The following is a 15,740-nucleotide window of genomic DNA, read 5'->3' as shown; positions in this document are numbered from 1 at the left end:
CCATAATTGCAAATTTTCAACCTCAACTGAAAGATCGGTTTACTCATCATCTCAACACTAATCAATCCCATTTGCATAATGTACATGTTAAAGAAACAGAAAACAGAGTCAGGATTCAATTTGCGAAGCTTAGTACGACCATTTCTTTGCAATCAGGAGCAGGGCACACACACACACACACACAACAGTAATGTACACTGTAGATCATATTTCCCCAAAGTATTCTATTCCTTTAATTCCAGTTGTGTGTCATGTTGTGTTTTTCCACACATTTTGTGGTGCTTCATGGCTTCTTCTATTTCAGGTGGACAGCTCAGAGACTCTGTCGGACTCAGATGCAGATGCCAAAGCTCTCACTGAGGTCCATTCCATAGGAGTCCAAGTGGAAGATGACAAAAGGTAAAATGAAAATAAAAGTATTTATCTTCAAAATCTCTTCTCAACTTGTTTATTTCGCCTGACATTTAACTTGTCTGAATTATGGACACAAACTTCAAAACTAAAATGTGTGTTTGTTTATTTTCTAATTTATCTTGGCCCTAAAATATGTGGCTCCATCAAGAGCTTTTGGTCTTTGCAGAGTAATTTATGTGAATAATTTTAATATAAATTTTGAAAGAGCCTTCATCTCCTGGGCACCCAACAGTGCAGCCACCTATGGTTGATTTCTAGGCTAGATCCTATTATTTCATTTACATTTCATCAGACATCACAGCTTGAACTCGGTAACACTTTGTTCCAAGAATGTCTTGTTTTTCCAACTGTAACCATGACTACTGCAAATCATACACTCAACATGACTTTCACACGTGATGCAGCCTTTCTCCTAATTATATCCAGCATCGCTTACAGGTCAGAATCACGCGCATGCATGAGAGCAGTCATAACATCACATAATCCCGGACCCCGAAGCAGTGTGTGATCATGCACCTGTTAACAATGTCCCCTCACCTCCTGCAATCATCAAGGGTGACAGTGTGACATCGGGTGGAGAAAAACAGGAGTGCGAGAACGGAAATCTGAGTCACACCTCACACCTCATTAGACAGCAAAGAAGGATGAGGGGAGGTGGGGTACAAACTTGTAATAAAGTAAACACTCGTCACTGAGTCCATTGCCATGACATTTGCACACACTGGTGCGTCATATGCCAGAGGATCTAGCAGGGCTTATCGCAACCATGTGAGTAGCAGTGACTGCAGGGACAGCATCCCTGCTCCAATAGGAAAGTGGAGTTACTATAGGGAAAAATATGATTTGATAAAGTCTTTTGCATGTGATAGTTGTGTGACTGAATGGCCCTGGGCCTGCTGTGATTCTCTGTGTTGAAGGCGGGCTCGTTTTAAGCGCTCCAACAGCGTGACAGCGAGCGTGCAGGCCGACCTAGACCCCGAGGGCTTCCCAGGGCTCAGCATCGCCGTGCCAACACAGGACAAGAGTCTCCAGTTTGGCTGTTCCTTCCAAAGGCACTCGTCAGAGCCAGAGTCAGCTAGCCAGTACACAGAGTGCCACCGCACGGTCCACACACAGGGACAATGGGCCTACAGAGAGGTGGGTTTGAAATAATGTCTTAGTGTCCCAAAACTCTACATTAACTTATTATTTAAGCCAAACCATGATTTTTTTTTTCTAGTCTCCTTTATAACTGTAACCGTAACCCTATTACTGCAGATGTGCTTCAAACTTGGTGAGACAAGAATATATTGAAACACAAACATATTCAACTCTCACAACAAGTTTTGCAAACCTAGGGATACCATCTATACACTAGCATTCACTAGCCAGCATTGTCTTGTTAGGCATATTTCTTGACATCATTGCTGCCATCAACTGTAAATCAGTGGAAAAGCGTGAACCTTGGGTTAAAATGTGTATGGCAATAACCACATGCTCATGTGTCAACATGTGCATTCCCCTTGCATGCGCATGAGTGTCTTGGAATAGAATAGTTGACATTTTGCTGACATCATGCTGAGAGATGAGAAAATCGACACCACTCACATATCTAGCCTGTTAATGAATATACAGGTAGGAGACAATTAGCTCTAGCTCGGCTTGGCACAGAGACTGGAAACACGGGGAGACAGCTATTTTGGCATTTTGAATTTTACAGGAAAGAGACAGGAAAAGAGAACAGGAAGGAAGAAATTTAATGAGATACAATGTACAATTAGTGAGCTTTAGAAGTCTTCATCAGCTGATTTTTTATTTTTTTTACCTTTGGACACAGACATTCCAGCTATTTCTCCTGGTTTCCAGTCTTTATGCTATGCAGTATTACAATACTGCAATACTGCTGGATGTAGCTTCATATATAACAGAGTAATTTAAGAGTGGTGTCAATCGTATCCTCTGATTCCTGGCAAGAAAGCAAATAATGCAGTTTTCCCAAAAATGTTAAACTATTCATTTAAACTTGTCCCAAAAAGAGAGAGACAAAAAATGTTTCGTTATAGAAGGAAAATATATCACAGATTGTAAAAGTGTAAAACTGTCTAGAATAAATCTCCAAGCATTTAAGAACAGTAAACTTTTTTCAAATTACCATCCATGTGGACAACCGTTTTCTTTCTCATGTGATCCCAGGACTTTATCCAGAGTGGCTATACCACTGAGCCCTGCCCAGCAGATCCAAGGCCCCATCAGCACCCTCATTTGCCTCCACGTTCTCACTCCCCCTTGCCCATCACCTCTGAAAGAGCTTGGGCGGGGACACCATCCCTGGAGGGCCCACGGAGCCTGCCTGACTCTGGCCGAGCCTCACCCTGCATTAGAGATGGAGAGTTCTTCTTACGCCTCCTGCAGACGGAGGTGGAAAGGATGGAGGGATGGTGCCAGAACATGGAGAGAGAGGCAGAGGAGAACGAACTGCCTGAAGAGAGTGAGTTTGGGATGAGGATCAAAAGGATCAGAATTAAAGATAAACGATGAATAATTCTTGGATTTCTAAAAACTACTTATGTGCTGTTTCCTCCCTAGTTCTTGAGTTGATTCGAAATGCAGTTGTCAGCGCCCAGATGCTCATGTCTCAGAAAGTCCAGCAGTTCTTCCGCCTCTGCCAACAAAGTGTGGTGAGTATGTGTGATTGCATGCAAAATCATGACAACACACATTAGATACGGTGCATGATTCACTATCGAGATTCACTGCTGCTAAAGGCAAAATTAGGTTGGCTGCAAAACACTACAGCAGAAACTGGTCTAATGTAATTTTGTTCATCTCTTTCACAAACTCTTGCTATATTTGTCACCAAGGACCCATCAGCGTACCCCCAGCCCACCTCTCAGGACCTGGCAGGCTTCTGGGACCTGCTCCAGCTCAACATAGAGGACGTCAGGGTCAAGTTTCAGGATCTCCAGAGACTCAAGGATTCTAGTTGGAGGCTTCCACCTGAAAAGAAGGTGAGAAGCCCAGGGGTCCGAACAGCTCTCGTTTCCCTACAGCACTCCCCCAGAGCTAAGATGGCAGTGTGCAGAAGAGTAGCACAGATGGTCGTGCCCTCCAAGCCTTTGCAGGCTGTGAAAATACAGAACAGGAAGAGGAACTGAGCTGAGCTGCCCACAAGATGGTGGAGTCTTAAACTGCTAAAAATCTAAATGCATATCAGCATTTTCACATTTACTGCAGTTCATGAGGCAGAAGAATGTGCTTGTCTGTTACATTGTTGTCTATAATGGTTAGGCTACTCACTGATCAACTACATTATTCTTGATAACAAACTAACAATTGTTTCTCTTTTCTTCTTTTCTTTTTACATTATCTTTGTTGTTGCCTTTTCTTCTCCCATTTCATTTCCTTTTATGTCACCCGTTGCCAATGCATGCTGAGATACTTTTTGATACTTTTTTTTTTTTTTTTTGGATTTTGGTTATTTGTTTGTCATAATGTCTCGGCCCATGATTCTTCCTGACTTGGATTTTACCTTTTTTGTTGGTGGTTTTGCTCCTTGGTTTATCATCTTTTTGTTCCTCCCAATATTTTCACATTTTTGCATGGGATCCCTTTTGTAAAACCATACAAAACCATTGTTTTCACCACCCGACACGATAAATCCACTGTCCGTTTTCATCTTATATCTTCGTTTCACCATTGCCGGGCTAGGAGGATAAGAAGCTTCCTCCTCCTTTGCCAAAGAAGCCAGCAGGCGGGGTGAGTGGCAGCCTTCGGGCCGATAGCAGTGGGGATGGGGGTGCTGGAAGTGGAGGAGGTGGGTTGGGGGGCCTGGTGGTGCCTCGTCTGGGTGGACATACCCTACCCATCAGGGAGAAGTCCCTGGACCTCGGGGACCGTCAGAGGACAGAAGCAAGAAGGAGGCTGCTGCAAACCAAGCGTGCTGCCTCCTTCAGGCAGAACTCGGCCACAGAGAGTGCTGACAGCATCGAGATCTACATCCCAGAAGCCCAGACTCGACTTTGAACACTGAGGTGTCTCTCACCCACCTCCTCACTTACTCTCACCCCTGTGAAGCTGACCCGTGGACCAATCTCAGTCTTTTTCTGGGCCCAGTTTTGGATCTTCTGTGGGTCATTGCTATTTACTCCCTACCCTCCCATCAGCATTGCCATTACTTCACTTACCACAACTACAAATTCACTTCTCATGCTCTTTAAACAAGCAATGATAGCTTTTTTAGTTCTTCAAAATTGGACATTTTATTGACACAGAGGCCTAGACCTGAAATGGTAGCTAGCAGATATGAGTTAAAGACTTTTTTAAAGAATTCTCTGGATTTCTTTTTGGCTGAGAACAGACAAGAAACAGTCCACTTTTATAACCGTAGTTGGCAGAGATTCACGCAGTAGTAGCATGCCTGTGCGTGTTCACCTAGCACTTCTCCATCACTGAAAATAAAGGGCTTAACAGGCACAAAACCTCTGTGTGTGGAGATGACAGAATCTGGATCCCATGTTGCCATCTCCTGAATGCCATCTGCAACAGAATCAACTAATATATATCCACACTCTTCACTGATGCTACCAGTATGGATGAATAAACATGAATTTATTTCTCACCATCAGTTTAAATGCCCTTAAAGTCATATAGTTGGCATTCCCCAAAGAACATTCTCCAAGCATAGTCAGTCAACTGCAGCTGGCTCACCCAGGTGCCATCTGTCCACCCAGGCACCCAGTCAGAGACAATATAACAATTTTCTGCCACTTTTCTTCATTCCTCATATCCCATGTATCCCATCGACTACCCTCAGCATTCAGCAGTGAGGCTGTTTGAATGTGCAAGTGCTATTTGTACATAGTGTGCACACTTACGTTTGCCAAAAGGAGTTTTTGCAGTGTAGCATCACAGCCTTGACAGCTAGAGAGAGTATCACAGACAAAAAAAAAAACTGAGAGTTTTTTTCTTTTTTTTTGTCATCTCTGTGAAGTTTCAAGTGTTCAGGGGTGGGGAATATTTCGGGGGAATATATTTTGGTGGCTTTTCAGGACTCGACTGAGAAGGCCCCCATTTCACTGTGAGACTATAGCACCACCAAGTGGTTAAAAGAGGACCCAAACCAACAACAGTGGTCTGTAGAGAGTTCTCTCCGCCTCAGTCAGGAATTAACAGATGCCCTGATGAAACAGCCATGAAAGAAGATCTGTTTCTTTATTACTTTTTTTTTCTACATTTCTCTCCCTCAACACACAATGTGTTTTCTTCTCTTCTCTTCTCTTCTCCTGATATATTCAGAGTGGACTTTCCCATGATACGTTTGCATAATTGAGAAGATAGAGCAGTGAATCACAAAGTAAAAGAGGGAGAGAGAGAGAGCTCTGCCAAAGTCTTCAGCAGAATCCGCTCCCTGACTTGAGGTACAATCCTTTCAATTTCACACGCCAGTGATGAGAGAGGGAATGATTTCTCTGATTGAAAGAAAACAAAAGGAGTCATTTTCAACGTAGCTCCATCCAAACCCCAAAGAGTCATCAAAGAGAGGAAAACCATCAGTTGTGAAATGATGTTTGGTACTGATGCTGAGATTAAGTAACACTTGCTATGAATGGAATTATACTGTTCTGTTTCTTTCCCTTCCTCATTATTTACTTCTTGAAATCATACTATCTGATGTTTCCACTGAACAAAGTGTAGCATGATTTTAAAGGCTTCTCATTTATCAGAACAGATATTTAAGTATTTTGTATGGATGGTGCGTGTAGGTCTGTATGCGTGTGTGTGTAGTTTGAATATGAAGGGCTGTGTGTCATAAGGGACGTGTGATGAAGCCCAGTGAAGACTAAAAAAATCCAAATCCGCCATTTTAAAGACGAAAAAACACAAAATGTAAGAATCTTTTAGCATGACCTGTTTTCTTTTTTTTCTCCTTTCTTTTCTATTTGGATGGAAAGTGTTGACAAAATGGGATATTTTAATGGGAGATGTATATTTTATAATATAATCTACATTTCTAGATTAGTAGAGACTATTGAGTACAGTATATGTACAAAAAGCATATATCAAATGTGAAATACTACAGTATTATTATGATAGATTATAGCATTGTGTGATACTACAGCTGTGTGGCATATCCAGACTCAGTACATGTGAAAAAGAATTTCAAATGACTATTATCTTCAGTTTGTGAGTGCTGGGTCAGGTTCACAGGGTATATAACTGGCAAGAGTGTTAATTGCCAAGTATGATCCTCATTAGGCCTACTTTATATCTGTCTGTGGTTCTAACGACATATACTGCTGTATCCTCTCCCTGTATTTCCTCTTTAGAACCAACTACATGTGCCTAACCAGCTATATGTGGAGGTTTCCTTTGAACACAGTTTACAGTATATATAGAAAGATATGTAAATAGAAAAGTATAAAATCTCCAGAGAATATTGTTGAAGAAAATGTTTTTATTGTACTGACATGCCATTCTTTGTCTCCCTCACTCTCACTTGCAATATACACGTAAGACTGGCAGATTTTGTTGATGTTAATACTGCATGTTTTATGTCAACCTCATTTGAAAAGATTTAGCAGAATCTCATTTTTGACTGATGAAAAGGAAAGCGAAATTTTGTAGCTTCTAAACCTTTTTGTGAGAAAAGAAAAAAAAAAACATTGACAAGATTTTACAGTGCAGTTATTTCAATGAGTCACTTCTTTGTACAAAGAGTATATCCTTGGAGGACAATGATACTGGCAACCTTGAAAAAGCAATCAGCGTTTTGATGTGAATCTCAGCAGATCAGTCTAACAGCCTCCATGTGAAACAAGCTGCCCCTCAGACATCATGTTTAATCCATCTGCAGCAAGGTGGGTTGCAGAGAGGCCTTTTTATCCCCTCGTCCTCATCAAATAAAGCACAAAGACCTGCTTTTATACTATTACTCCACTGTGAAGGCCTCTTGACTCCACCCTCACAATCCTCGAACCTACATGCAGAGGGATGGCAAGGTCTTTCCATTATGAGTCAGCCTTGGGGGGACACCAGGAATCAAAAGAGGCTTTGTGGGATATTTATCCACCGTAGCAACTACTACTTCTTCAATTCTCGCTGACTCTCTCCGCCATACTTTTGATCACATGTTGAGGTGTTAGCCAGCCACCTTGCCTTGAAACAGGTCCATTGCAAACACATTTTTGGTGGTATGATTTCCATGCTTTTTGTTGCATATTTTACCCATCCATCTGTCTGATATCCTTACAGTGTGAATACAGGAGCCTCAGCTAAAAATAGCACCTGGGTGTATAGTTGTACAAACATAATCCAAGCACTCACCACCACAAGAGACGGACTCTATACGAACCCTTTCACCTCTTTCTAGAAGTGCAAAAACTCCTCGTGGACAGCCAGACGGACAAGTCAACTCTGAGTACCTCAGTTTCTAGCAGCAGTGTCTCCAACCCCGACCCAGGCCTCTGTCCTCAGGGGATTCTCTTAACACCACACAGCCGACGGACCCTGAAAATACAGGACCGGATCAGTCCCGCAGGAATGTTGTCCATATTCTCTGAATGAAAGGAGAACTCCTTTGAGCCCAGATTCTCTAGTAGCCATTTTTCTGAGACTGGAAAAACAGTACTGAAAGAAGTCGTGGTTGAGGCAAGAGCTCAATTGTAGCCAACGTGTGTGTGCTGTATACTGTACATCTGCAGGGGGGATGCTGTAGCAGCAGATTTGAGTTTTAGTTATGCAGACATTTCGGAGAGGTAGAGCTGCTCTGGAGGAAAGGACAAAGTCACTAGTTAAACCTCGGCGTGAGAAACTAGTTTTTCTGTTTAAGAAACTAGAACTATGAGCTGTGGCTGCCACTTCTTGTTTCATTTCTGTCTGCAATATTTCAGTTCAATTTCAATGAACAATAACCAATCAACCAGTCAATCCTGTGTGTTAGCAGTAGAAAGCTACTGGCAGCAGTAGGAAATGTTGGGTTAGGAGTAACTTAATATAGCTCTGACAGCATTAGGAGAGCAGTAAACAGTGAGGCTGATATCACTTAATCTTTTGTGCATAGGTAGGCAATTTTAGTCCACGGCAGGACACTAAGAATTACAAAATGTAAATACATGAAATAGATTTTTCTGAAAAACCACAGATAGCAACTTCCTTAAAACTTTTTTTTTTGCTTCTCCTCTCCGAGGTTTTACTTCCCTTCATCTCCAGAGCAGCTCAAACCCCAAAAGATGATTAACTGAAACTCCAATGTGCCTTTAGCACTGAGGTGTGATTGCGTGTGTGTGTGTGTGTGTGTGTGTGTGCGCATGTGTGCGTGCATGTATTTACACTGTTATGTTGCTTTACAGTACACACACAGGTAACCATGTGGGTCAGAGACAATTGAGCAATTACTGTGTAATTAACAGAAAAATAATACCCTGCCACCCTCACGTTTACAAAAAAAATTGTAAATAACTGTTGCCAATGGACATTGCTCTTCTCAATATTAAATATATTGTTATTACAATATGATTATTATTAGTATGATTATTGTCATTAAAAGGATTCATTATTGCCATCACTGTCATGATTATAAATGGTGTTGTCAACTATAGCTATGGGTAAACATTGTTCTGTATTCAAGAGCGAGTCTTGTGTACAATAAAATAAAAATAAAAATAGTTTAATCTATGGTGACAAGTCTTAAATCGCTGCTATTAAGAAGATGGAGTAGAAGAAAAGCAAACTGACATTAACTCTGGGAAGACATTTTTCTCTGGGATCAATGATGGACACTCCAATGAGGAGTGAGAGATCATCAAAAGAGGAAAGTAAGCGTTGAACAGATGGACTAAATGGAAGATCCAAATGTAAGACTTTCTTTCTCCATATGCATTTATTCCACTCTGAACTCTTAGTTCTGCCAGAGAAGGAAAACAACATAGACATCAAACTGATACAGACCCTGCTCTCTCTGTATTCTACTCTATAATGTAGCAAAAGCTAAATAGCCCCTCATTCTCTACTCGCTCCTCCTCTTTCATCACTTTCTTGTATTTCTCACTGAACACCATGATTTTCAATCAGACGGGTTTGATACAGCGAGCTATTCTGTCTTTAAGCTCAGCTTTATTCTTGCGTTCTCTTGTTTTATACGTTTGATTCAGTGCCAAGACAGCATATTGTACATACTAACATTAAATGCTTTTGTTGTTTTTTTTTCCTCCTATGAAAACAATTGACTGGAGCATATAGCAATAGTGATGCCATTAAATATGAAGTTTGTTTCATAATGCCACCAGTAGGTACACAAGATGCATGAGAACACCACAGTGAATGGGAGATGCAGTCTGAATATGTGCTGGATGGTGGTGGAGGGCACTGAGGCAGTGAAGTGTAAATCATGATTCTGTTTGTTGTGTTGTGGTTCTCATTTTGTACATACAAATTTATTTATTGATCTTGTATGTTTCATGGATCTGGATGTGTCAAAGGAGCACGTCTGATAGCGCTGAAGCCCAGAGAGATGGCACACTGTGACGTGGTTTACCCCAACACAGAATGTAACACTGTCAACGTTGTCAAAACATTTTCTAATGGCTAATATTATTACTATTAATATGATTATTATAAAGCTATTTTAGCGAGTTAAAAGTCTCCTTTGTCTTTCTTTTGTAATGAGTTTCTGACTCTGTTGAATCCCAGAAAACTTCAGAACTTAAGTATTTCTCAGTTATATTAACTATTCTTGACTAAATGAGCAACAATTAAAGTTTGTAAAGAATTATTCATTTTTGTTCAAGAAGAGTTTATCAAAAACTCTGCTCAGCCATGGAAATAACACCATTTCCCTCAGCCTCACCCACTTCAAATGACTTTAAAGCAAAAGTTTTTGAAAAACTGTCTAACTGCTATTGCTATCTGGCGAGGAGTTAGATATAGTACATTTTACAGCCATTATGAGCCGAACTAGAAGGTGACCAGCAGGGAGTACTGCTGTGCCTAAGAAATAGTTCAGCACATAGCCTCCATATATAATAAATAATAATTTATAAAAATGTACCAAGTCAAACTACATAAAATATGTATGTATGACTGAAGCTTTATGTATGACAGACGGGAGAGGTATCAATTTTCTCATCCAACTCTGATATCACTATCGAGTAGATGTACATTATTTCCGTGTTCCTTTTGGTTGATTTGCCTCTCTCCACAAGGAGGAATTTGCAATGCAAATACCAAGCAGGTTAAATGAGAGGACAGAGAACAATTTAGCACTGGCACTCACTCATGATATGTATGTATATGGTATGATAAACAGGTTACCACCAAAGCTCAGGAGTTTTGACCTTGCTTTAAAAGGGATTCATTTTTTTTTCACCATGAACATTATTTTAAAATAACTTTTGTCACATTTTCCCACATCAAACAAACAAAAAGACACACACTGAATGTTTAAAATAATCTTTTATTCAACAATTTAAAATATACAAGTAAAAAAATGAAAAAGTGTTTTGTATATAAGCTACTAGTTTTCACACAAACCACTTAAGAAATGTCAGGAAAGATTTACAAGAATAACAGCAGATTCTTTTTTCCATTCATAATCATTCAGCTACAAAGTAATCATGGAAGGTTTTTTTCATTCTTTCATTTAGGCAAAAATAGTTACACAAGTGCTGTGTCCTCCACCCCATAGTGCATAAGTTTTCCCTTATCCTAAAAACACAATGAAACCCTGAGATGAACCTCAAACATTCCAGCTTAGAGGTTGAACACTTTGGGGATATAAAGCTCAATGGACATCTTCCAGTTTCAGTGTCCAGGCTTGACCAGGGGAGTACGGCAGATCAGGCAAAAGGACAACAAGGCCAGCTTTGGGGTAGACTGGAGACCAGGGTAAGGGCTTTGGATTCCCCAACAAAGTCACCTGGACATGGGACAAAAATCAGGGATTTATATCTCTTCTGTGGTTCAGTAGTCACACTTCAAGGCTGTCAAGGCTTTACTGTTGAGTTTTTAATAATCTATAAAAACAACAGACAATATTGTCCATTTACCTTAGTGGTTGCTGACGTCTTAGGTACCAACAGTTGCACTGTGGGCTTAGGGGGCTTGGCTGTGATGATGGCATAGACGTTTGCTCCTTTAGATGTATACCTAGAGAAATCGAGATGATAACTTGCATCAATGATCTCAATTTTAAGGATTCCAGCAACTGTGAGGTTAAGCACCTTACAAAAATAACAAAGCATCCCTGTTCAACTCCAGCAAGGGATCTTAGTTGCATGTTATTTCTTGCATTTCCTGATTGTATGTCTACCATCACTTTTTAATAAAATGCAAAACACTGACAACAGGAAAAAAAATGCTTCTCAGTTATTGATTCTAGCAAAGATTTTTCTGCATTTAACTCTCAGACGCTCCTTCACAGCAGATTTGGAAAACCAAATTCAAACTTAAAACTGTTTCAAGCCCACCTCTGCCTTATCAGGATATTGTACTTCCAATTATATATGCCAAGAATGACAAGATCACAGAGTGCCTCTTGTGTTTCAGCTTTCCCTCCCCTTCTTACCAGATTGGTATAGTGGTGTTCTCATTCTGGATCCTCCAGGGTCTGGAGGCATAGATGGCCTCCCCGTTGATCTCTAGCCAGGCTCCAACACCTCTGAGCCTCTCCTCAAATATCGCAGGGATCATCCCATCGGCTGTGGGACCCACATTCAGAAGGTAGTTACCTCCTAGAGCCACAGTATAAACCAGATCCTGTAATGAAGCAAGAGGACAACCAGTCAGAGATGATCACAGTTATTCTTATACACATTTTTGTTTAACCCAGAGCTTCTTTTGAATCACATGAATCTTTAACTTCCTCATTAGAGTAGACTTATCCCAGTGGCAAATACCACAGGCACAAATTAAGTAACACTTAAAAATGGGTCCATGACAGCTGTGTGCAACAGCAGAAATTATCCATATTCTGTATGTATTAGAGCCAAAATCAGAAAGTCTAGATAGCTAGCTAAAATCATACTATCACATATCCTCACCTCTATGACAGAGGGTAAATCCATTACTTCACTGATCTTCATGTCTCGTCTGTAACCCCAGGAATGCTTGTCCAAACTCTGGCACTTCTCCCACTTGTGCTTAGGCAGCTCGCCTGGACTGTATCTGTCTTTACAGTTATAGTAGCCACCATGTTTACAGTAACAGCCATCGCCCCATCTGTCATTGGTAACAATGGTATCCTAAGAAAAGGAAGGTCTGGTAAGTACATGCAACCATGCAGAAACATTTCATAGCCGATTGTTACCTTTCATCACTTACTTTGACAGGGCTGTCATTGTAGAGCCAGGCCAGGAAAGCGGTAGAGTTCCAGTAGGTGTCAGGTGCTTCCCAGTCCCCGTCAGACCAGATCAACTCAGGTCTATACCTGCAAAACAACAAGATAAAAAGGTTTCATTAGTGCCATAAGGTTGTATTGACATGTGCTTTTACTTCATAAAGACGCATGTCAATATAACTAAGTCTGACTTTATTACATAGTGCAATAAATATGTCTAAATTGAAATGAGCTGATGGAGTAATTAAAGTGCTACAGACCTGACAACCATGTTATAAAGCTCTGGTAGCACCTTATGCATCACATACTGCTGTGTTTTGTATCCATTCTTCTTGTCAGACAGGTAGAGTGGGTGGAACCACTCATACAAGGAGTGGTAGAGTCCATAAACTAAAGATCTAAACAAGGAAATGAAACAAAATTTGTCACTGAAGACAATCAGAATCCATACAACTAGTAAAGTAACTGAAGCACCAATCCTATTTTTGAAGAGTGATACCTTAACTCACAGAATGTGCTGATACCAAGTTCTGATCTATTGCCATATATATACACGACTGTTAAGTATTGACTGTGACTGTTATGGCACTAAAAGCTGAGTCTGCAACTTGCTCTGACTACATGAACAGACTATTTTAAGAAAACTGTAATTAATGTGAATCTGTCACGTCACAGCCGATACATAATTCACTCAAAAAAGTTGGTAGCCATGCCGATATAACAGATTGGTCAAAATGTCTCACTCTTTTTAATATTATTTGATTTTGTATTATACCCAAATTTACAGTTTTCTCATTCTAAAGTTAGTATATTTTCAATTTAAATTTTTTCAAAAAAATACTAAAAAATGTAGCTTAAAAAACCCAATTTAAAAAAAATAATAATTAAATTTTAGCTACATTTTTTACAGTACTGTATTTTACTTCTGAACGGACTGGTTCCTCTTCCTGGTTTTTTTTTTTCATATGATAAATAAACCTGAAAAATGCCCAGTTCTGCTTCCCTGTTAAGCTGGGTTAGGATGCCTGTGTGCTCTATGCCGCCTGGAACACGTGGTATGCTTCCTTTCTGTCCAAGTTAGTGCACTGGAGGTAGATGTATAGTTTAACAAGAAACACACGGTAGAAAGAAATACATTTAACCCAACAGCATGTTTACTGCAAAATAGGATTGATTACACACAAAAGGCCATTTATTAACTAAGCGGGAAGCCGTTGATCAACATGAACAGTTGCACAACACTTTTTAATTCATCACATTCTTGGTATACTAATGCCAGCTTTCCCTGAGCTCCATAGAGAAACATTTGATGGCCCACCTGTTGCGCACAGCTTCTCCCAGGTCTCCCACTAGGTCCCTGTGAGGACCATTATCAACTGAGTTCCAGTTCCAGGAGTATGGAGACGGCCAGTTAGTGAATCCTTCGTGGTGTTTGGAAGTCAGGACGACATATCTGCAGGTAAAAATAATAATACAGGACATGAGCAAGATGCAGGTGTTTTGGTTCAACGTGCGACCATGTTAACTGGTGACCGTCAGCCAACCAAACGCGTCTGTTGCTGACAGGTGTTGAAAACAATCCAATCCAATCCACTTTATTTATATAGCACGATTTTAGCAAACACAGGGTTTCCAAAGTGCTGCACAATACGATAGAACACAATGAATAACAATATAGAAACACAACAAAACATCAAGTAGATAAAAGAAAGATAGAAAACAATAAAAATAAAATGAATAAGAGGCACTAGATAAAACAGACAAAAATAAGTACGTAAATAACAAAAAGCATGTAAAAAACAGGATAATGTGTATTTGTTTTTGTTTTTATTAAACCTACAATGTCTAAAAACTCGTGTGTTATCTGACGTCTCCTCTTGTCTTTACGACAACAACGGAAGCATTCGGCTGACGGTCACGAGTTAACACGGTCGCTGGTTAATCCGAAACACTGTTTAAACAAAAACCAGTTCTAGACCCGGAAGATAATCTTTTTTTGTTAGCAACATTTAGCTTGTTAAAAAAAAAAAAAAAAAAAAAAAAAAAAAAAAAAAAAAAAAAAAAAACACTTACTTGGCACCAGAAGCCTTGAATATATCTGCCCAATCCCCCGGGTTGAAGAACTCAGCGTGAAACTGGGGAGCAAACTCCGGGTAGCTGAACCCGGGCGGGTAGTTCTTTAACATAAAGGCGAGACACTTTGGATCATGCTCGCCCCGCCAGTACCACCAGAACCACTCACTGTCAAACGCGGGGACGGAAAACACACCCCAGTGGACAAAAATCCCGACTTTTGCCTCGTCGTACCATGAAGGCAGCGGTCTGGCGTCCAAACTCCCCCAGTCCGGAGTGTACCGAGCCACCGTTTGAGAAACCAAAGCAATGGCTAAGACGAACGCGGCCAACATGATGGGCTGCGTCCTCCTTCTCAAATGCATAACAATGAAATTTCACTGTGGTTATGAACCAGCAGGTGAAACGTTTCCCCGTCATATGACTGCAATCACATGAAGTATCACGTGACTGTCTTTTTTTTTTTTAAAGATATAACTTTATTTCACAAAAAAAACATTGCACAGGACATAGACTGTGTGACTACAGCAATAAAGGCTTTGTATTAATAGAAAGTTTGTGGATTCAGGGTGTAAGTGAAAGTGTCAGAAGTCAGATTGTTTAGTTATAGTTATAGTTATAGTTATAGTTATAGTTAAGCAAAGAGGATCATTCTCAGTGTCAGATCGTGTCTGTTTTCAAGGATTTGAGGGGACAGTGTAGTAAAAAGTGCTGTTTAAGAAAAGGAAAAAACTGTCTCTTTAGTGGTCTCAGAGGATGAGTTGCTGTTTTTAATCCACTTCTCAGGAAAGGGAGACGAGGCCAAACACTTATAAATAAAAAAAAGTTCTATTTACAGATGAATCCAAGTTTGAGATTCATGACATTAACAGAAGTCTGTATGTAAGGAGACAAATAGGAGAGACAATGACACAACAGTGTATCAAACCCACAGTGAATCATG

At 40.3% G+C, this 15,740-nt stretch overlaps 2 protein-coding genes across 5 annotated transcripts in view; one reads left to right on the top strand and one right to left on the bottom strand.

The window, feature by feature from the left end:
- The window catches only part of dlgap3 (discs, large (Drosophila) homolog-associated protein 3), a 128,981-nt gene extending 119,010 nt beyond the window's left edge, over positions 1 to 9,971 (top strand). For 3 of the 4 annotated variants that reach the window (XM_027287054.1, XM_019275464.2, XM_019275465.1), the window contains exons 8-13: positions 305 to 399; positions 1,332 to 1,551; positions 2,587 to 2,881; positions 2,980 to 3,071; positions 3,255 to 3,401; positions 4,102 to 9,971. In XM_027287054.1, coding sequence (XP_027142855.1) covers positions 305 to 399; positions 1,332 to 1,551; positions 2,587 to 2,881; positions 2,980 to 3,071; positions 3,255 to 3,401; positions 4,102 to 4,416 — 1,164 coding nt within the window. In that variant the 3' untranslated portion in view covers positions 4,417 to 9,971. Of the gene's footprint in view, positions 1 to 304; positions 400 to 1,331; positions 1,552 to 2,586; positions 2,882 to 2,979; positions 3,072 to 3,254 lie in introns of all 4 variants that reach the window. The other variant, XM_027287055.1, reaches the window with a different exon arrangement.
- Positions 9,972 to 10,823: 852 nt separating this feature from the next.
- LOC104920424 (alpha-L-fucosidase 1) lies at positions 10,824 to 15,216 on the bottom strand. Its single transcript, XM_010732688.3, has 8 exons — positions 14,798 to 15,216; positions 14,043 to 14,177; positions 12,985 to 13,122; positions 12,709 to 12,814; positions 12,429 to 12,629; positions 11,954 to 12,144; positions 11,436 to 11,535; positions 10,824 to 11,305 (listed from the first exon to the last, which is right to left on the bottom strand). The coding sequence occupies exons 1-8, from the start codon at positions 15,160 to 15,162 to the stop codon at positions 11,171 to 11,173; spliced, it is 1,371 nt and encodes a 456-aa protein (XP_010730990.1). The 5' UTR covers positions 15,163 to 15,216; the 3' UTR covers positions 10,824 to 11,170.
- Positions 15,217 to 15,740: the final 524 nt, after the last annotated feature.

The sequence above is a fragment of the Larimichthys crocea genome, chromosome XIII, assembly GCF_000972845.2.
Source record: "Larimichthys crocea isolate SSNF chromosome XIII, L_crocea_2.0, whole genome shotgun sequence".
Lineage (NCBI taxonomy): Eukaryota > Metazoa > Chordata > Actinopteri > Sciaenidae > Larimichthys > Larimichthys crocea.
This window is presented reverse-complemented; position numbering and strand designations above follow the sequence as displayed.

Bases quoted from the DNA above. Each gene is read 5' to 3' on its own strand.
- LOC104920424 (XM_010732688.3), bottom strand. From the start codon at position 15,162: ATGCATTTGAGAAGGAGGACGCAGCCCATCATGTTGGCCGCGTTCGTC. The intron at 13,123-14,042 runs GTGGGCCATCAA...TTCCTTGTTTAG, and splicing joins GGAGAAGCTGTGCGCAACAG to ATCTTTAGTTTATGGACTCT. The intron at 12,815-12,984 runs GTCTGTAGCACT...GTTGTTTTGCAG, and splicing joins CTTTATAACATGGTTGTCAG to GTATAGACCTGAGTTGATCT.